Source organism: Besnoitia besnoiti, chromosome III (assembly GCF_002563875.1).
Source record: "Besnoitia besnoiti strain Bb-Ger1 chromosome III, whole genome shotgun sequence".
Classification (NCBI taxonomy): domain Eukaryota; phylum Apicomplexa; class Conoidasida; order Eucoccidiorida; family Sarcocystidae; genus Besnoitia; species Besnoitia besnoiti.
In genome coordinates this window covers 472,022-493,449 of record NC_042358.1, presented here as the reverse complement: position 1 = coordinate 493,449, position 21,428 = coordinate 472,022, and the positions used below count along the sequence as shown (strand labels likewise).

At 57.0% G+C, this 21,428-nt stretch overlaps 3 protein-coding genes across 3 annotated transcripts; 2 read left to right on the top strand and 1 right to left on the bottom strand.

Moving 5' to 3' along the window:
- Positions 1-713: 713 nt before the first annotated feature.
- BESB_043880 (uncharacterized protein) lies at positions 714-10,018 on the top strand (the record flags this gene model as incomplete). Its single annotated transcript, XM_029362839.1, has 13 exons — positions 714-716; positions 1,027-1,164; positions 1,784-1,926; positions 2,556-2,795; positions 2,846-3,140; positions 3,827-3,892; positions 4,574-4,675; positions 5,260-5,437; positions 6,241-7,068; positions 7,570-7,765; positions 8,091-8,623; positions 8,892-9,549; positions 9,895-10,018. 13 exons carry the CDS (start codon positions 714-716, stop codon positions 10,016-10,018), a joined length of 3,504 nt encoding a protein of 1,167 aa, XP_029220205.1.
- A 1,883-nt stretch (positions 10,019-11,901) lies between these two features.
- Positions 11,902-13,759, bottom strand: BESB_043870 (uncharacterized protein; the record flags this gene model as incomplete). The annotated part of the gene is made up of 3 exons (XM_029362838.1): positions 11,902-12,181; positions 12,321-12,456; positions 12,898-13,759. 3 exons carry the CDS (start codon positions 13,757-13,759, stop codon positions 11,902-11,904), a joined length of 1,278 nt encoding a protein of 425 aa, XP_029220204.1.
- A 4,762-nt stretch (positions 13,760-18,521) lies between these two features.
- Positions 18,522-20,225, top strand: BESB_043860 (transporter, major facilitator family protein; the record flags this gene model as incomplete). The annotated part of the gene is made up of 1 exon (XM_029362837.1): positions 18,522-20,225. One exon carries the CDS (start codon positions 18,522-18,524, stop codon positions 20,223-20,225), a length of 1,704 nt encoding a protein of 567 aa, XP_029220203.1.
- Between the last annotated feature and the right edge of the window lie 1,203 nt (positions 20,226-21,428).

The window sequence follows — 21,428 nt, the reverse complement described above, 5'->3', positions numbered from 1 at the left end:
CCACACTTTGCGAAGACGCGCGACCAGTTTCGTTCGTTGCGGCGCACGGAACTTCGATTTTGTGGCGTGGTGGGCTCCACAGCCAGCCAGGTGACTGCAGCCGCGCGGTGAGCGCCTTGAGGCGCTTGTCCTGTGGCTGGTACGCGACTTGCCTCCTCTTTCTTAGGAAGAAGGCCTCTCTCGCTCTCACTCGTCCCTCTCGGCACACGTGAAGACGCCGCTGTGCCTTTTTCTGAAGAAAAGTATCTCGAGAGGAGTGGAGCCGAGGCCGGCGACGAGCCGCGCAACGCTAAACTCGAGAGGGCACGCGGAGCGAGAGGATAAAAAGAGAGCTGCCGACGCGGCTCATCCCGCCAGACCGCCCTCAGGGAGAGCGGCCAACAGATGGCCAGCGGAATCAAAAGGCGAATCTTCCGTTTCTCACGGCATCTCTACGAAGGCATCTCGGATATAAGTATATATAGATATATGTGTATATGTGTGAATCTGGTGACTGACCTCACGAAAGGAGGCAAGAAACGGTGTGTTTCGCGGCACATGCAGTCCTTTTTCTCGACGTTTCACTTTTCGTCTTGCCTCGTCCCGCCTTGGTGAACTGCCTTGTTCTCTCACTCTTCGCGAGTGTCTCTCGTCGCCCTGTCGCTGGGGGCGGCCAGACTGGAGAGGCCCGTTCTAATTGAGGAGACACATTCTTGCCAGCCTCGCCTTCGGAAATGGTGAGAGTCCTGAGTCTTCTCTTTGCAGAAGAGCGACTTTAGAGATCGTTTCTAGCCTGTCTTTTGAAGCTCCGCGATACCCTGAACTGTACCAGTCTACGGAAGAAAAACCCCACGCGGAAAGACATTTTAATCCACATCGCTTGTCGCGTTTTTGTGAGCGCCGTACACTCAGCTCTAATTCCTCTTTTTTCGCGGGGAGCTCTCAGATGTCTTCCCTGGAGCACCGCCCGCCGAGGCCAAGTTTTGAGCAGCATAGAGAGCGTGAGTCGCCGCCCTGTTTAAAACCGTTTCGTTGGCTCCTCACAAGGAAGCGGTGTTGTTTTTTTTGCAGAGGACGCTGGTCGTTGGCGACGATAATTTTTCCTTCTCCGTCTGCCTCGCAGACCACTCCGCATTTGCGGGGGGCCTCGACGTCGCGTGCGGCCTTCAGGAATCGCTGCTCAGCGTAAGCCCCAGCCGCGCACACTCGTCGCTCACTCCCAGAGGACGTCCCTATATATGCATATATACATATATTCACACACATCTACACATATATGTATACTTATAGTAGGTATGTGTAGATTCGTCTCTGTATGGCGCTGCAGCGCGACGGCGGCTGTCGAGGGCCCCCTGCGATCTACCGAAGCCTCTTCACTAGAGTGCAGCAACAAGCGTGCATGTGTATCTTGTTTCGTTCTCTTGTTGAGTTCTTCCAGCGAAATCTCGAGGGAACGAGGATAGCTGTCTCTTGCTTCGCAGTGCAGGCAGCCACAGTCTCGCAGGCGGACTCGCCGCGCGATGACGCAGTGACAAAGTCCTTCAGCTCGCTGTTTACATCCTCATTATGCCTGCAGCCGTGCGGTCCCTGGGGGAGGGGGGGAGGAGGAGCCATTCATTTTCTGAAGGAAGGAATCTCGCGCATGTGGAGGAGGATGGGCCACTGGGCGCGGCGCACGGTTGCCTGCCACGCTTCCAGTCCTATATGAGCCTAATTCAACTTTCCCGTGTATAGAGGGGGGCACGGGTTTCCTCGCGTGTCATCTGTGAAGAGGGTCGGTTTCAGAGACGGTTTGTTTGTTCAGGACGACGCGAACGCGCGAGCGCGGGAGCTGCGGAGTCGCGGCGTGCATCTGCACTTTGGAGTGAATCCCGCTCAGCTTCGGAATTTCTTTTCGCTGGTCTTTGATCGCCTCTTGCTCGTCCTGCCCGGCCTCGCCTACCACGGGTGAGTTCCCGCCAATGCTGGGGTGCGCGCGTCCTGCGCGAGCTCGAAATGTACACGCGCCTATTTCTCTGCGTTTCACAGAGGAAATGACTTTATCTAGAAGCCGCAGGCCTGGCGTCCGCGGGCGGCGAGGACGCTCTGAGGGGCTGATGGGAAGATCTGGTATCGGCGAAGCTGTAGGCGAGCGTGACTGTTTGTGGAGACGCGCCTCAGTCCGCCAGCGGCCGTCGCGCTCACCGATGTCCGCTTGCGCGACCCCGTGGGATCGGCACTGTTTCTAGGCGCTGGCGCGAACGTTTTTGCAAACGAGAAGGGCATCCGAGTCTGTCAAAGCGCCTGGAAGCCGGCGCAAAGCACACGTATACGTATATATACAACTATACATATCTATATATATATGTATCTATGTGTGTATGTTCGATGGTTGTGGCTTCAGCTGTGCTGCGAGGCGCGTGTCTGGGGGTGATTTTCAAGGCGCGCCACCTACCTCTGAGGCGTCGTCAAGCATGCGCGTCGAGCAGTTCTACGTGTCCGCGTGTGCCTCGCCGGTCGTAGGCTCGTGAATTCGAAAGATCTCCTCCTGCCGTGTGGAGGCGTTGCCGCGTCCTGTGGGCTCTTACTGTTTGCAGGTGTCCGCCGCTGGTGGACTTTGGGAGCGAATTGTTTCGTCTGCGGCTGCACCTCTTTTGCTTCAGTGTGTTGAAGTCCTCGCGCCCCGTTGTGAAACCTTCGGGGGATGCCCTCTTGCTGTGGCCGTCCTCCGACCCCCAGGCCGCGCTTCTGGAGGCGTTTCCAGACGCGGCCGCGCCTGCGGGGGGGGACTCGCTGGAGTCTGGGGCGCCTCAGGCCGCGGCGAAGAAGGGCCCGGCGCCGCGACGACCGCGGTCGGAGAGGGCGAGCCGGGCCCGGAGAGACAGAGGGGCGAGGGGGACGACGCGCGAGCCCAAATAAGAGACGCAGAGCAGGAGGAGACAGCTCGCCTGGAAGAGACGCGCGGCGAGGGCGCGTTAGACGAAGGCCTCACCCAAGGGACGGAATCGGGGAGGAACGGCGAGCAGCAAGAGGAGACTCGGCCTGCCAGCGGAGGCGAAGACAGGACTCCTGAAGCCTCGAGAGGAGGAGGAGATACGCCTGCTTGCCTGCAAGGTTTTCCAATGATTCAGTTCGACAAGCTCGCCAAGTTCTGCGCAATGACACGCGCGCCAATGCGGGATGTAAGCGGAAACAAGCGTTTGAGAAAGACAAAAAGGGGGGGAAACTGACTCAAGGTATTTCCAAACGCATATGTGTACGCGGTCAAGTTGCATATATATATGTACTTTTTATTTATATGTGTGTATATAGGTGTATACATCGACGCATCGACGTATATGTGTGTGTAGATCCACGATATCGTCGACGCTTGAAGCATTCGTTTCGCGTCGTGCCGCTGTAGTATCAACACGTTTTTGTGGTTTTCTGTGCCCCGTCGTTCTTTTTTTTCAAATCGACTGAAACTCCGTAATCACGCCTTGCCCTTCCTTCTAGCCGAGTGCCCCTTTCTACTTTTCTTTTTTTCCCGGGCGTCTGTGTCTGAGTTGCGTATGCGTGGAGCCGAGGCATCTCCTCCCTCTGGAATTCGCTGGTTCGCCCCTGCATCGAATTTGGCGGGCGGTTTCCTCTTTGTTCGCTGGTGTCGACTTTCGTCGTCTCTCTCTGGCGATCTCCAGCAGAAATGCGTGATCACTTGTGGCCGCTTTCTTAAGCTTTTTTTCTCTCGAGGCTTCTCTCGCGTTTTCTGTGGTCAGTACGTTGCAGAAAACTGCTTTTCCGTGGCGTTTCGCCAGCGAGTCTTCCGCACCTTGCTTGCTCCTCCGTGAGAGAACGCCTCTTCAGCTGTTCAGGAGTGTCTTCTTCTCAGCTCCGCCTCGACTTGAGACTCTTCGGCGCATGGGCGCCCTCTGTTCATCGGCATGAAGCTCCCGACGTAAGCCGCGCTTTGCTTGTCCCGCGAACGCGACCGAAGGAGAATGTTTCAAATTGTTTGCGCCGCGTGGTTTGTGAAACACTTTACAGTCCCAGTCGAACAAGCCGACGTTACTCCAGGCTTCTTTCGGTGCCTCTTCGTAGAGATCCGTGTCGCGCCTGAGTGCAGATTTTGCGGCGTTTAGCGTATCAGACACACAGAGTGAGATGTCTGTGCATCCATATATCTATCTATCTATATATATATATATATATATGAGTATTCAGAATTTGTATACGTATGCATGCATATCTATATAGATACACGCAGCGAATGGAGGAAGGCGTTTGTCTGTGCACGAATATGTATCTATATATATCTATGAATGTATATTCATGTGTTTGACGAGATGAAAAGAAGCGGTTTTGATTGTTTGATCGTGGCCGCGGACAGACGAGGATATTCGGGGCGTGGATGCAGGTACACGCGGCACAAAGCGCCGTCGAGTCCGTGTACCTCTCCGTATGCGCGTAAGCGGGTACACGTGCGTAGGGGGGCGGCAGGTGCGTTTTTTTCGTGAGTCTCTTCCTCCGCGTATATGGCAGAAAAGCTCAGGCGATGTGGAAAGGCGTGCGTCGCGCGCGCGCTGTGTACGCGTTCTTGAGAGGCTGCAGCGTCTCTCCCTCCCTCCATGTTCTTCAGGGCGACCAGGCTGCGCAGTTATTCGATGGAATCAAAGAGAAGCGGGCTCCGTGGCTCAGCCGCCTCGTTTTTCATTCGCTTCTTTTCCAGGAGGAAGCGAAGGTGAGAAGACGCCTGCTCGAGTATGTGTGATTCTGGTGGGGCTTTAGCATGCAGGCGTCAGCGGGACGGTCTCGACAGAATGCATGAGTGGCTGACGTAACCTCGGGGACTCCGCTCGCCGCATGCGTGCCCGCTTTTTTCGCGGCTTCATCGCTTGTCTCTGTTGGAGGCACTGCACTGAGCCCTCGCACCGTATCCTCCACCTCCATGGCCTCCTTTTTCGAAGTTTTTCGTCTCGTTCCCGCCTCGGCAGCCGCTGCAGACAGGGCGCGTGGGCCCCTGTCTGCGTGGCGTGCGCCCGAGAGGCTTTTCATCGGCGGACATACCTGCTTCAAGTTTTCTTTTCTCAGGACGCTCGTCGCGTGGGGGCGCGGGGCCGCGGAATGGCGGCCTTTTTCCGTCGCACCCCAGACAGCCAGGAAAATGGCGATTGAGTGTTTTTAGAGTGCTTTTAGAAGATGTGTCTTTGGACACCACACCTCACTGGCTTGTCTGGCCTGCAGGTCTGTTTCTCCGTCGATCAAGGTGTCGTCCGCGTGGCCCGGTTCCCTCGATGTTTGGTTTCTTGTTGAACTGTTTCTCAGGAGTCGGGCGCACACGCGGAGGAGTTCAATATCCTGCGTGTGCCCGCGAGTGTGATGAAATTCTCCAGAGAAGTCCTTCCTCATGTAAATGAGCTGTTTCTCTTCAAACTTTTCGGGTGCGACTCCACGTCTGTCACTATCAGCAAGTTATCCCTTAAATACGACCCTAGAATCGCGGGTGAGCGATGTTTTTCTTTTCGAAGAACGCAGACGAGCCGCAGCAGAGCTCTCTAGAGATATCGCGGATGGCAGCACGCAGGGGCGAGCGCGGAGGAAAACCATTTTCTGAAAATCGATATCCGCGTGGCGCAGGCGCCGCTCTCCACTGCCCCCCATACAAGCATACACTGTACAAGTCTCTAGCTGGGATACAACGTGAAACGGGCCTTTTTCCCGGTCATCCGGTTTTCACTGCGTTGCCGTTTTTCTATGTGTGACTCTCGAGAGAGGGCAAGCCGCGTCTTGCTCTCCCTCATCTAAGGCGTTTTTTCGAACTTATGTTCCCCAAAGAGGTTTTCTTTTCTCTGAGGCTGGGGTCCCTCTCGCGTTTCGCGTTGCTTTCCTTCTTTATTTCGGGGGACGCGAAAGAGGTTCTCCATTTTGGCTCGCACGGGTGCTCGAATACTGTGAACTTGTCGCTTGTCTTTTTCGGATCGGTTTTCTTCCAGAAATTGGTCCTCCGAGTCGGAGGGTCGCAGTGTATGTACGCGCGCTTTCGCCTCTATTTTATCTTGCCTTCGGTCCCTGCGGCTGGTCTCGTGGCCCTTCGCCACTTTGTTTTACCACCGTGTGCCTCCTTTTTTCGACTGTCACTGCTAGGCGTCTTTTCTTTGCATCGTCTCTCTGCGCCTGCTCGCTCAGTCTCATATTTCTCCTCTCACCTCTTTCTTTGTCTCTCCTGAATTTCCTGTGTGCTTCTCAGAGGTCCTCTCCTGCGGTATCTTTTCTTGTGCCCCTCGCGCGTCTGTGTTTCCTTCTCAGGTTGGCGTGGCCAAGGTGTAGGGGGCCCAGGAAGACCCGCGGTGAAGGGCCCGGGGCCCGCTCGGGGGGACGTTCCCCATCACGGCGGGGGGTACTGGCACCCGCCAGCTCAGGACCCCGCGACTGCTCACGGCTTGGGACGCGGTGGGCCTCACGGCCCCCCGGGTTTCCGCCCCCCACCCCGACCCCACGTCGGCACAGGAGGACCCTTTTACGGCAGCCGGCCTCCCGGGCGTCCTGCCGTGTCGAGCTCCTTTGCTGAGAGCGGGGCAGGGGTGCCCCCGGCCCTTGGTGACGTGCGGGGAACCCTACACTCTCGCCCCGTGGGTCTCCCGTCCCACAGAGCCCCTGGGTCTATGGGAGGGCGGGACAGGCCGGTGCCGCGGAGGTCAGGGGGCGCATTCGCCCCGCTCGGAGGCGACGGAGCGCAGGGCCCGGGAGAGGATGCTGGAGGTCACCACGTGCCGAGTAGGCCGTACGGAGGCGGCACGTCCTCGCCTCCCAACGGAAACATGGGGTACCCCGGCAGTCCAGGACTTGGAGGCCACTTCCACAGCAGGGTAGCCCCTGCGGGGCAAGCTGAGGGGCGGGGCGCGATGGCCCCGGCGGGCCCTGGGTGGGGGGAGGGCCCCAGCGTGGCTCCCGGAGGACGAGGAGGTAGGGGTGCTGGCGATGACGGCTGGCGTGGCTACGAGCCTTGCTCGAATACGGGGTATGGCGCTGCGCGGTTCAACGCCATGGGTCCCGCGGGGGCAGACCGTGTTGATGGTGCGGAGCTGCCGGTCTACGGGCATTGCGAGGGAGCCAGAAAAGAGCAGGCTTTCTTAGGTGAGCGGCACTCAGTGATGAACGACGAGACGACACAAAAGACAGCACACGAGGTCGCGTCGCGGCGCATCAAACAGAGGGGGGCGGCATGCGCAACTAGCGGTGGGGGTACCAGGGCGAAAGAGTGGAATAGGCAGACGAAAGGACGAAGGTATATCGGGCTGACCTTTGATGTATCTGCGCAACTCGCCCGCTAGTTCATATCCCGTGCATTCGCTTTGTTCAATTAAAGCGGGTTTACACACATCAATCCATTTCACCCCCCCCCCCCCCCCCGCTCCCCCGAGCTTCCTTATCCTTCTCCCTATTTGCCCTCGCCTAATTCTTCCGTCTGAGGCCCTCGTGCCCACTTCGCAGCAACCCTTTTCGTCGTGCGCTTCTGTCTCTGGTCCCTTCTGGGTTGATCTTTCTTCGGCTTTGGTCGCGTTTTTCTTCATGGTTTTCCTCGCGAACACTCCCCACGCCACCTTCACGATCTCTCTGTCTTTCATCTCTTCACAGGCTACGGCGGAGCTCCGGATCAAAGTCCCCCCCTAGGGGGCTACCCGCACGGGCCCCCCAGCCCCCCGCCGGAGCCAGGGTACCGGGGACCCGCAGCCTCCGCTCTTGTACATCCAGGAGGCGCACCCGGCGGAGACGCGTCAGGGTACTACCAGCCTCAGGAGCACACCTACGCCTACGCCGACCAGGAAAACCAGTAAGGCTGAGAGGGACAAGGAGGCCAGTGGGAGCATCATCGGGGGGATGCAGAGCGCATCGCGGCGACCCAGTCAAGCCTGGATGATGTGCACAGGAGATAAGGACGGGCACAGCGTTGTCGCTTCCGTAGGAGCAGCAGAATCTTTGTAGCGCCGCACGGCGGCGCTCCCACGTTGAAGCAAGTAGGAGATGACGTCTCTCAGCGGCTCAGCGTGCCCCTCTCTAGCTGCATACTGATATTTTATTGTATCTCCGCCTGTTATTTGTGCACACACGGGTGCGTTTGCTTGCCAGTTTGCGCGGCGTGTGTCTCTTTTTGTCAGAGTCTCCCGGCCGGTGCTCGGGAATGGCCTGTCGTACGCCTCCGAGCCGCCGGCGAAGCGGTGGCGCACGGGTGACCCGTTGCTCGCGGACGGCGGGGCCGCTCCCTACGCGTATCCGCCGACGATTTCGTGTAGACCCCCCCGTTCCCTTCAGGAGACAGGCAACTCTTCGTGGCGATATGCGGCCTCTGAACCGGCCGCGTACGACCCGGTAACAGGGTCTGCGCCCTGCGACCCCACCCAGGGCGTCTACTCCGGCGGGGCCCCGGGGGGGCCTGGGGAGCGCGGTTTGGGTAGGGGGACGTTGGAGGCGGCTCACAGGTACGGGGGTCCTGCTGGCTCTGCGGTGGCGGGAGGCTGGGGCGCCGAGGACGGGAGTGCTGCCCTCTACGGAACGGCCTACGCCGCAGCAGATCGTTACTACTACGGAGGACAGTCGCCGCAGCCGGGAGCTGACCCCAGAAGCGCCAGCGCGTCGCGGATGGGGGATCCAGAGGGATACTACGGGACGCAAGGAGGCGGCATGCATGCCAGTAAGATCGACGCGACGAACCCAACTCACAGCGTGTGCTCTACCCCGTTCGAGGGGAATGTCTGTGTGGGGTGGAGAGTGCTTCAGTGGCACGGATGTGAACGTGTATAGATGTGCCGACATAAGCTTTGTAGTCCGTTCTCTATAAAAGACACAATGGCTCATTTATGCGCCAGTCTTTCGATTCTGCAGAACTCTCCCCTTCCCACGATTTGCTTATTTCCCTTGCTGCTTGTGCTTCGATTCGGTTGCCTTTCTCTGTGCCCCAGGCAGCATACACCACATGAACGCAGGAGCTGCGGGTGGAGGCCGCTGGTCGCCGGCGGCCGCGGGCGCGGTGGACGGCTCTTTGTCCACCGGGCTCCCACGAGGCAGCGAGAGCTACGAGAGCTACTGCTCCCCTCAGCAGCCGCCTGTACATCACGCCTGCGCGCCGCCCGCGCCAGCCACAGCGTACACTGGCGGGCTGACTCGAGAGCCCCACCACCGCCGACCTGCTCCGGGCTCGCCGTACTACGGCGCCCCGACTGGGGACGTGGCGGCCCCAGCGCGGCCCGCTGGACCCGTGACCGGCCCCGGGGGGCTATCGGGGGCGTGCTCGGCCCCCGCCGGCACTTCGGCTGAGCGAGCCGGAGGGCAGGGCGGAAACAGCTACGCAGTTCCAGGCCGTCACGGCTGCGCGTCGTCGGGAGAAAACGGATACGTACAAGCAGACAGCTACACAGGCAAGCCCTACGCACGCCCAGCAGGGACTCCCTACGCGGCTCCGGGGAGTGGGGGCCCTGGAGGGCCCTACGCAGCGGGCGGAGGAGGCACCTCGCACGCGTCGGGATACTCGGGGTATGGAGCGGCAGCAGCGGCGGGCCGCAGCGGAAGCCATGTGGGGTCGACTGCGCTGGGGCCCAGAGCGACTGGCGGATACGCCAGGTAAGACGAATGAAAAAACGGGAACTGTGTCAGGAAAAAACGCTCGCCTTTTCTTAGAGAACGTGGGGCGCCCGAGAGTAGGCAGGTCGCGGCTGCTGCATGCATCTGGGGCGTTCCACAAGCCAGGCAGCAGGAGATAAAGCCGAGCTTCGGTCGACACAGAAAGGGAAAGGCGTGCATGAAAGACGAGTAGTGAAACATATGCGCGTGTCCCCCTTGTGTTCAGGTCCAGCCAAGGACCCGAGGCCTGTCACCAGGCGACGCAGAGAGGGAGGATCGTTGCTTTGCGTCGACTTTTGTGCACGAATGTGTGCGTTTCTGTCCTTGGGTGAATGAGTGCTTCAGCTACTGCTCTTCGGCGTATGGCGCGGGCGGCTCCAGCTCAACGGCGAGTGGAGCGTCGGCCGCGGGGCCCTCGGGCTCGACAGGCACTGGTGCGAAGGGTGGGTATGCGTATGGAAGGTTTTAGGAGCGAAGGCTGTGTTCTGAACAGTCAAAACGAAGACGAAAGGAGACGATCGAGCGCATATATCTCTGCGCTCTAGGGGTGGATGCGGAGCTGACCCCCCTCCGCTGGAGGCAATGCCCCGGTGAACAGCAGATGAGAGGTGGCGGCCGGGCCGCAGCGAGGGAGACAAGGTTCTTCAGGTGAAGCTGCGGAAGAAGCCGCGCGGCCAGTTTGCGAGCTAAATGGGGACGAGGGAACGAAGGCCGCAGATCAACCAAACGAAAAGGGATCCATCCTTTTCAACGGGAGAGGCAGCACACACTAGCGTAGACAGAAGTCGGTTAACATGTGGGTTCACATGGAACTTCGCGGAGCCTCTATAGACTATTTGCGTGGTGTGTTACGCATGTCTTTGTCGCCGCGGCACGATGCGCTGGAGCGGAGCACCTTAAGAAGCGAACTCTTGCTGTGCAGAGATCAGCGGAAATGAATAACAAATGGCCAGAGCGGGCTGCAGACATGATCTTTTTCAAAGGAATCTGAAGATCATCACGAGGGGACGAAAACAGAAATCGAAGAGAATCCAGGGTGGCGCATATCCAGGGTTTCGTCGGCGCTACGACTCTTAACGCTCTCAAGGGGTGGTTTGATTGGAGGGGTTTGGATCTCACTCTCGGTCTTCGCTCTGTGTCTGACTCGGGGTCTCTCCTTCGAGGGTGGCCCCGCCGGTCTTTCGTTTTCTTCGAATGTGGCTCCTGTAGAGTTTTGTGCCTCCGTTCGGCCTGTTCCCCAAACCGTCTGCCGTCAACTTTCAGACGCCGCTGAGGAGCGTCTGGCCACTCAGACTGGCGCGCTGCGCAGTTTTCGAATGCAAATACGATGAGCGCGCGCCGCGTCTCAGGCGAGTCCCAGTCAATTTAGAAGGCCGCCTCTCGCTTCCTCACGGCTGGCAGCTGCGGGTTAGACTGGGGGCTATCTGTAGGGTGCCACCCTCGTTTCGGTCATTTCTCAGAGAAGTAGAGGTGGGAATCGGGTTAGTTCGGCGATGCTTCCTAGAGCTGTTCTCGGGCGCCTCCTACGATGGGCACGGCGCGGGGGAAAAGTTTTAGTGTCTTCGCCCGGCTGTAGTTGACAAAGCGTGGAGTTGTTCTTATGGTGTATAGCTTGCAGAGGCTTGCTAGTTGCACTGAAAAGCATGGGCACATTCTCACGTAGGTGCGGCATTTGTACTGAGGCACGCTGGTCGAATTAGAGGACAAATGTGCTGGGAAGCCCCTGAGAAGTGCCTCCAAACGCTTCCCTCGGCGCGGTACGCGCCCACGCCTGCTAGCGACGACCAGGAAAGTCCTTTTGTAGTTGTTTGCGTTGTGTTGAGGACGTCAGCGCAGCGCAATAGACTTTCCTCCGCGTGTGGATGTGTACCAGTGGAGTTCTGCGCTTTGTTATGGACATTGCGTGTTTTCTGTAGACGGGTTCACGCATATCTCATACCGTGATAACTACTATCGAAATACGAAGAAACTTCACAATTTGCCGGAACGGCGGATTAACGCGACGGCAGGCGGCGTATCCTGGAAATAGTATTGTGTCTTCTGTGGTTCCAGACACAGCAGGTCTACGTGGGGGCTTTGCACGACTTTCGGGTGAGCACTGCAACAACGTGCAACCTGAGCGGGCGCCGCCCCAGAGAGAAGGCAGCAGGGCGAAGAACGAAAGCAAGGAGGAGACAGAATCGTGGTTGCGACAGTTCATGTGACAAGAGCCACGTCTCACAGAGCGGTTTTTCGATATCTGCCCTTTGTGCGGCCTGCTCGACGCCCGGTGTTTTCGCTTGAGACACAAGGCATGCTCCTCCTTCATATCTCCGCTCTCTGGTGTCGCTTCATCGAAGGCGTTGTCTTCGGTTATGCAGCCTTTTGTGGGGGCTCGCCCGACTGCGGGGCGACGGCGCGCCACAACGGGGCAGTCTGACGAGAGTCAAAAAAGTAAACCTGGCCCGCGAGGGCGCTCCACATACACTCTTGGATTTCCTCTGTCGCCGCTTGCTGCGCAGTCTCCTTTGGAGCCTCGTGCTTCTCGGACTCCCGCGGGCCTTTCCCCGCCGCTCCACCTCCTTGACTCAGCTCAGCCTTCACCCTCGCCGCAGCCTCCGCGGCGGCCTTCTGATCAGCAGCCGTCGCCCACCTGACCAGACACGCAGGAAATCCAGGGAGCCCCAGTAGCTCTGTAGGTTCAAGGAGGCTGGCTTACTAGCGCGGAGCCGTTAGCATACGCTACCTGCTACGACGCCCTGACTTTCTTCGTCCCAAGACGAATTGCTTACCGTTCCAGAATGAGAAACTTCATGGCGCCGCCGCCATTCTTTCCAGAGTCGCCTTCCGCCACCCTCCTTGTATCGGGCTGCGCGTAGAGTCGTGACGACAGGAATCCCTTCTGCCCCGACGTGAAGGACGTCCACGCTGAATTCACGCCAAAGAAACCCGCAAGAGCAACACATGCAGCAGCCACCACTGAAATCGGCAACAGGACACGTGAGTGCCGATACAGTCCGAGCGAGATCGCTCGGTAGTCTGCGAAGCGTGCGTCCGCTGCGGTCGGAGTATCTCCACAGACGCAGCGGACGTCGGCAGCTCTCCATCCGCAAAAATCCAACAAGCTATAGCTTGCCCACGTCCTAAAGCCCCGAGGCTTGGCTCAGCGCCCATCCAATCGAAACCGGCAGGCCTTCTAGAAGCTGTGAACTCTGCTGGTTCCGCAAGCACGATTTACGGGTCCCCATCAGAGTGGACAGCGTTTGCCTGCTGGCTGCCCTCCGTGCTCATGCGGAAACGCCGCAACTCTATGTGGTATGTGCAAAGAAGTGCAAATGTGTCTGTGAGGAATTTGGCGGCGACGGCTACCTTCGAACTCGGCCTTGGCTGTGTCTTCCGTGGCGTTCTCGCCGCTGTCGCCGCGCGTCTGCGTGCACCGAACTCGCATGACCGTCTCGGGTGTGAATTCGCATCGGGCGTCCTCCCACACGCTCTGGGCGACCCACCCGAGGCCGAAGCCGGCGAGCCCCATGGGCACGAGCGCTGAAAGGCCGGCGCCGCCCCCTGCAGCCCCTCCGGCTTTCTTGTGCTCGCAGATCCGCGTGGAGGCGCTGGGGCCTTCGGTGGCTGCGCGCGCGTGCATGGACACCTCTTCGCCGCCAGCGGCGCTTCCGCCCGCTTGCGTTCCCGCCGGTGAAGCGCCTTGCAGGGTCGCGATCGATCTCGGGCCCTCACAGGCGGTGTGCACGCTGCACCCCAAGACGCGCTTTGAGGCAGGCGGCAGGCCGGGAGGGGAGAGCAGAAGCCCACGAAGGATCCGACCAGGTGTACATACACCGACTCCGGCGCGCGCACGGGCAGCTGTGGATGACGCGGCCTCCACGCAGACAGGCCGTCCGCCCGCGCGGGCGCGGTGGTGAGCAACGCGGACGCTCAGTCGGTGGCCGCAAAAAACGTCGCTGAAGGCCGCCGCAGCCTCCGGCCTCGGCTCAGGACACGCAGAAAAAGACGAACGGTGAAGCTGCCCCTGCCCCCGGTGAGCAGGCGCGGGTGACTGCGCGTCCTCGCCGCAGCTGCTTTGCATGCGCGCGCAACGGGGCGCTGCCGCAGGAGGCAGGCGCGGGCACGAGATGGACGGGCGGCGCGCGGCACGCCGCGGGAGAGGGTGGAGCAGCTTGGAACTGAACCTCTGCAGGCCGCTGCAGGCCACCAAGTCGCCGCACAGAGCCATTGCTTCAAAGCAAGGTTTCGCGTCAAACGAGTTGAGGGTGTTTAACGACTGGGCAGTGTCGTAGGGCGCGGAGCGTCTGTGCGGCGCGCGATCCCACAGTCCGGGAAGATCGTCCAAAATGTTGCAGGGTCCCGCCCAGCTGCGTCCTTGGAGTCCGAAAAGCGCCCGATCTGGCGCGCGGGCGACAAGTTCTCGCTGTCAGACGAATTGAGGGAGTCCACAGGCGGCACGTCTGTGGCACGCTGTCGGCGGCTTCCTCACAACGAAAGTCGCTTTGTGGAATCGAGAACAGAACTCGCACTCGCAAAACTGAGGACACAAATGACGCTTTGTATCCACTTACTCTTTTATACGCGGCACCGTCACGCGACTCATCCCAAAGACCTATCGTCTCTTCAGAGCCCCGTGACGTCACGCACTCAGGTTGGATATGGCGGTGGCGGTGCAGCGGGACACACTGCGCCTCGGTCTTTGTGGTCGCGGAGATCTGACAGGCCTAAGAGCGGCGCAGTCTCGACGCGCGTCACGAGACACTAGAATATCGGGTTAGAAGCTCCGTGGAGTCCGGGCCAAGCCTCGTGGAGTCTGGAAAGCGGGGACTGCCGGCCTCACATACAGCAACGTTGACTACAGAAAACGAAAGTCCTGCGCACCAGTGTAAGAAGTGTGCTTTACAGCCAGATCAGAAGGGAAAAAGAACATATCCGAAATGGAGGCCCCAACGATAGTCGCCGACGAGGCACCTTTGGAGCCACGACCGCGAAACCGTATCGATACACAGCGTGTACTGCACACTTCCCGGCAACAGATCTCGCCGCTGATGGCTTAGGCATTGAATCCCGTCGCCAGCCAAGCATGCGGTGTCTCTTTCCTGTTCCGTTTTGAAAAGGTCTGTTGCGAAAGGGAAGGCAGGCCTGTTTTTTTTTCTCTACCGGTACTTGTCTCAAAATGGCGATCGCATGTGTTTCGTTTGCATGCGCAGCTGAGACATTTTTCGGCTAGGCATGCGTGTCGTTGGTTCTACCGCCTCCAGGGTTCTCAGGTCGAAGATAGGAGAATCAGGATGATTTTGTTCGCCTCGATTCGGCAAATAGCCGCGCGGTGGTCTTGTAGATAGGCTTTGGAGAGGTACACCACTCCAGCATTCCCCCGAAGCACGCCATTGGCTTGTTTGCTCTGTAGAACAGGCAGGGTCCAATGCATCAGTATCTCCTATTGAATTGAAATTACCGCATTGCTAAAAAAACCTTGTGTGCAGAGATGCTACTATAGGCATATCTGCGCGCAGTTGCATTGTAGATCCACTAGCCTGCTGTCTGGTCTGGGGGAGCATTTTGGCAGCGCGTAGGTCTCGCGGAGGAGACAGACAGCAGACGATCCCTGTCTCCATTGACAAAGCGGTTTGTTGTAGTCACTTGTGTGCCCAAATAAAGAGCTGTGCCAGTCAAAGAGGAAGAAGAGGACCTGCACGTGTCCAAGGCATGCAAGAGGAAGGCGGCAGAGCAGGTGTGTGACCCTTGAAGAGACTTCTAGGCCAGCTGGCTTGTGGAATTTGCTGTATAGGCCAGGCTTGAGTAAGGCCAGGCGTATTCTGTATATTTGAAGTGATGGAAGGTGCTAGCGGCGGCTGGACTGTGTGTCTGTGCGGATGTGTCTGTCCCTATCGGGCACTTCGTCGCACATCGCCATCGAATTACGTCTCCGCAGATTGAGATACCATTGAGGATGCTGGGCGCTTACGTCGGCCTCACTCAAACACCGACTAATCTATCTTGCAGCTGTGCACTTCGGACGCGTGAGATGATAGAGCACCGTTTCGCTGTTTCAAGTACAAACTTCCTTCAATACAGTCAGCAGCGGTTCCAGCGCCGCGCCCGTGTTGCGCACCAAAAACGACCTGAAAATCATTCTGGAAGAAAAGGGCATGTTGGATCGGGGCTGTGCACAGTCGCAGTTCTTGGGCAACGGTGACTATTGAACGAATGTAGTGTGTGAGGAACCCAGCTGTGTCCAGCACCATCGTCCTTTAAGGTTGCTAGAAATTTCGTTCTGGTGTGATAGTGAACTCAGGTGTAGACAGCCCCATCTCTCTGGTATTGATAACGCTGCAACTGTTTAACAAGCACTGCAGCTAGCTGAGAAACACTGCAGAACTAGTGAGTGTGCAATCGGTCAAATCAGATTTTGCTAAACTGCCTGTTTACTTTTTTTATTGAATAAAAATTTGACTTAATTATAAAATAAAATGTAAAAAATCCATATAGAAATTATAAATTTTTTTTAAATCTAATAAAATTTAGTTCAATAAATTATTTTTAAATTTTTTTAGTACAAATACTAAAATTTTTTTGTAATTGTATCTTTTGAAAATCAAAAGGAAAAGAATGAAAAATAAAATAATTATTAGCTAATTGTTGAAAAAAGTATTTAGAATAAATTTTTTTTTAAAATCGAGGCCACAGGACACCTCACGACAAGACGCCTTTGTCAGTTTGTGCCTTCAGACGTGAATATTTTTTATCAATACAATTAATTTTTTTTTAAAAAAATAAAAATCAGTATAAAAAACTTTATGTGATTTAATTGAAAACACCTGGTTTTTGTACTAAATTATTAAAAAAAGAATTTTCCATTTTTTTCTAAATTTAAAAAATTAATAGTTTTATATGAAAAATATTTTTTATCAACATTTGCTTGGATTTGTAATAAAAATTGAAAATATTCTAGAACATTTTTTTAAACCCTGCTGCGGACCCGATCGTTTACCTAGGTCGGCCAGGGCATGCTTCCATGCATCGGCAAGCCAATAACAGCCCCGCAAACGATCAGTGATAGGTGGAGTTACTTGTTCTGACAGGTCTCAGATGGTCTCACTCGTACGATTTCATTGGTAAATCATTCAAGACTGTCCGAACTGGCCAATACGAGTGCGCGCCAGCGAGACCTCCGGCCCTTATACAGTGATTTCGGATTGTTCGTGGCGCTGGGGGCTGTTTGCCCTCTCGCATCTGATTTTTCACGTCGGGCTGTTTCCACCATCTAACGCAGGGGAGGGCGTGCGTCCCGAGGGACGTTTCGGAGGGTCACTTTGAGGCGCGTGGGCGCTTTACACCTGCAACCTACGAGTTACAGATATCTGCCAGTCGACGACGAAGTGAACCACACAACATGATTGCTACTTCCTGACTCGCGCCTAGTAGTTAGCTCCTGTTATCGGTAAAACTCTCACTGCACGAATGGTTCCCTGCGCTTTGATGTTCCGCACAGACGCGTAAGGAACGGTACACAGACACAGTGTGAAGCTGGTGTAGTCGAAGTTGCATGTGTCAGGGTGTCAAGCGACACTGCTGCTGAGAAGCAGTCGGCGGCAGCACACCTCCCAGAGTGGGACGCGTGAGCTCCGTTTCGTCGAGCTGCTGTTCGTGTAAACTCTTTTCCCCCCCTTGAGCGGCGGGGGGCAGTGGTCCAACCTTGTGCCGCCGGCACCAAAATCTTGAGGTGCCCGCTTGGTTCACTATGTTATAGCACTTGGAGTAATATTCTCTGCGCTGCGTGCACCACATGACACGTCAGTGACCACTGTGTAGGAGACGGGAGAAGAAAGCAGCGGGTTCGGCTAACATGTCGCTTGCGTGTACCGTGGGCGTTGGCCGCTTGATCGGCAGCGGACCAGCCCCGGTCGGCCGCGATTGCCCTGCTCGTCTCTCTCGACGACGACTGCTCCTAAAAAAGTGTCTCCAGCAACAGGTGGAATTTATCTCGTCCTCCCGATACCCAAGCGGATTTTTGTTGTTCAGCACCTTAAAAGCCATAGGTGCATACCTGCGAACAGCACCTAGTTTCTACTACGATGTTTCGTCACGAGACACTTAGTTGGGCCGGTTCGTACGGCGGTAGGCCTTTTGCCATGGGTGGGTGACAGCGCAGCTTTCGAATATTGTGCGAGCCAGTTGTGGTTTGTGTCGCTATCCGTTCGGGTCGGTGACGAAATTCCCGATGACGCGACTGCGTGGTGGAAAATCACCCGTTTCCACGTGTTTTCGTTTTGCGGCCCGCTGATGGGGGGAGCTGCTGAGACTGGAGAGGTCCTGTAAATGACCCTAGCGGCGGCGTTCTCGGACTTCCTGTGGGGGTGTTAGTTGAATTTTTCTTAACAGAAGAACGTCCATGAAGCGAGGCTGAGCACTTGGCCCGGCCCACAAAAAAGCTTAGACATCTTTGGTTCCGGTAGTTCCTGTCGGTGTATTTCGACATCCGAGTCGATGTAATTTCGTTGTGTGCTGTCGCAGTGTAATTCAGCACCTATCCAGTTTCCTCCTGGCTCAGGAGGGAGCGCGTACATTTGCTCGGCTGAACGGCCTGTCTCAGTGGACCGAGGCTGGAGCCCGTGCATTCGTTTGCGACAGTTTAGGGGCCAGTGTGACGAGTACCTAGCCCCTCGTTTTTTCGGTGCAAGCTGTTTCATATCGGATGCGGCCTGCCGATTTTTTTTTTGCGTACATGTAGGCAGCCTGTCTCTTGCGCCGTGTAGGAGTGTGGCTTTTCGCATGACCCGTTCCGCTTTCCGTGCAGATTTTTGCAATCGGCGTCAACGAGCGTGGCGATTCGCGTGTACGCGTTCGCTTCCTGTGCTTCCGCAGACCTCCCTGGCGGCTTTTTCAGTGGGAGTTTTCCCCGTTACCCCCCGTCCGGTAACCCTAGCCCTTTTGGCTGTCGCATTTTCCTCGTCACGTGACTTTTTCCCGCGTAGCGCTTCGTCAGCATGGCGGCCGTCCAGGATAGTGTTCCGCTAGGAAAGACAGACGGATCGACGATTCCGTCGGGAGGTCCGAGCATTGAACTCGTGGAAAAAGAGGGCACCACGTCGCTTTTGGCGGCCGAACGGAAAAGCTTGGAAGTTTCTGTTCCCACGGGTACTCCAGAGTCTGGAGAGAAGCAAGCTGTTGGAACGGCGCCGGCTGCTGCTCGCCCTGCCGCGGAACAGGTGCCGATCCCGTGCGGGATGAACCGCTACGTTCTGGCCGGCTTCTTCTGCGTTGTCGTTCTTTTGAAGGGATGCACGTATTGGGGTTGGAACGGCATGCAGGAAATGATGTACAAGTCCGGCGTGTATGAGTGGGAGTGCGGGCCGGACTCTGCAGGCGCGGGTGTCCTGCGCGTCGGCAACGTCGACTATCCGGATTGCGCGGCTCGAAAGAACATGATTAACAACCTGTACACGGCGACCTTCTCCGCGCACTTCATTTCCTCTGCCGCCTCTGGGGTGCTGCTCGACGCGGCGGGACCGAAGATTTGCATGTTGGCTGCGCTCGCAATCGAGGCAGCCGGTTGGCTGCTGATTGGTTTCTCTTCGCAGAGCTTCCAAGGCTACTACGCCGGCGGTGTGTTCCTCGGAGTCGCGGCAGATCCGGGGTATTTGCCTCTGCTCTCAGTGGCTAACTTGTTTCGAGGAAACGAGTCGTTCCTGATGGCTGTGCTCGGTTCGTTGCGTTCTATTTCGTTCGCGGTTCCGGTCATTCTGTCTGCGATCTTCCAGTCAGAGTCATTCGCGCCGGACGACTTTTGGAAAATCATCGTCATGTACGTGGCCATTGGCCTGGGGCTCTCCACCATCGTCACCCTCTTCTTGGTTCCGATGAGCCCGTTCAAGCCGCGCTCTGAGCTCGAGGACGCAGCTGTCGCTGGCGAGGCGAGCTCGCGGGAAGACGCGCCTCAGCGGTGCGCTTCGTACACCGGAGGCGAGGAGGCAGCCCAGCGTCCTGCGGTTGCCGAGCGTGCCGAAGGCCCTAGGTCGTTCGTGGCTGCGCTCAAGTCGAAGGAGTTCCTGCTCATCGTGCCGTGCTTCGTCATTGCGCTGCTTCGCGCAGAGTTCTACACGAAGAGCAACAAGGAGCAGCTGCAGGTGTCCTCCAGCTCGAACGTCTACCAGATGTTCAGCGTTCTGAACATTATGTCTTTCCTTCCGGGACCTGTGTTTGGAAAGATGACCGACAAGTTCGGCATTCTTCCGGTCATCGCCACGCTGAACACCTTTGGTATCTTCCTCTACGTCTTTGTCATGCCCAACGTCCTCGCGTGCAAGGCCATCTCCACGCTGCTCTACTTCGTCTACTGCTCTTTCGTGTTGAGCAACCTGTACTGCTACGTCGCCATCAACTTCCCGTCGGAGTACTTTGGGAAGCTGACCGGTCTAGCGTCGCTGATTGGAGGTGTTTTCTCGCTGACAAGCATTGGTTGGTACAAGCTGTCGTCCGAGACGCTGCTCGACATGGCGCCCTACAATTTCTTGCCAGCCGACGGCATCATGGTGTTTTTCGGCCTTGTAAACTGCGTCATCATTCTAGCCATGTTCCGCCAGGACAAGGCAAAAAAGGTGCTGACGAAGGAGAACCCGTACCTTGACGTCTCGGGAAAGAACGTGCAGGGTGCTGAGGGGGACGCGGAGGCTGCGGAAGCGGCGGTTTGAGCCACCTGCGCCGCCGCGTTGTTGTGAAAGTGCTGCCAGTCAGCCGAAGAAAGTGACGGAGCGGGCACCCCCGGGGGCGAGCGCGTTCCCGCGCGGGAACATAGGGGGTACATTTGCTGTCAGGTGAATGCAAGTGTGTGTCGGTGGGGGGGGGTGACGTCTTCGTGCGTGGAGATGCCCGACTCGGTTTTGAAACGGTGCAGTTTGCACATGCTGTATCCATGTATTTAAGCTTTCTGGCTGGCATCAACGCGCCTGTACGCGGGGATGTACAAAGAGGACTGTGTGAGGACGGGAATCTTGTCTCGGATGCATGCCTGTGGGCTTCTTCCGGATGACTATTAGCCTGACAGTTGGGCGCAGGAAAATGAGGGAGTCTTTGGTGCTCCCTCCACACGCGGCAATAAGGCCATGTCTCTCAGTTTGATGGACGGATGAATACGGATGGGTATATATGCATATATATACATGGAAATTGAGTACCTTATACAGTAGGCATACGTGCATGTGCATCGTATTCGGCATAAAGGGTATTTTGTGAGAAGGTTTTATTTTGCTTCCCGTCTACTACGATTGCTGCGGGAGGACTGGAGTCGCCCGAGTGTGCGGAGGTTTCACAGAGTGATTGCGCGCGGCGCACAGTGACGCATGCTGTGACTGTTTCCTCGTGTCTTTGCTTTGAAAGGGAGTGCATCTTTCAAGAGGCACCGCCGTGGACAGCTGCCCTCCCCAGTTATACAGGACAGTGGCGAGGCGTGGAAGAGGGGGCCAGGGAACGTGTCGCGGGCGATGCGATAGGGTTGCTGCAGGCTTTGAAGAGACGGTATCCCGAAAGCGTGCTGCGCGGAGGCCTCCGGGTGCTGCGGACGCGAGCGTTCCTCGGGTACTGTTTCGTGCAGCAAAGACCGCACTTCATTATCATGTGTGTTGGGAGGCTCGATAGCGCGGAGAGCAGCCAGGAGACGGTTGTGAGAGCGATATTTGCCGATTAGCACAGGGCGCGCGACGGCATACCGCTCTTAATTTACGCTCGTCTTTTTTTCCTTGTGCTGCTGTTGCCGTTATCAGATGGAGCACGCCGCTAGCGCTGAACTTGTCTGTTTTTCTGTGGCTCTGCGTCATTCGATGGAATTGCTTTGGAGAAATGTGCCGCGGATGTTTGCATTGCACACGCGCATACGCGCGTCATGTCTTCATGGCCGC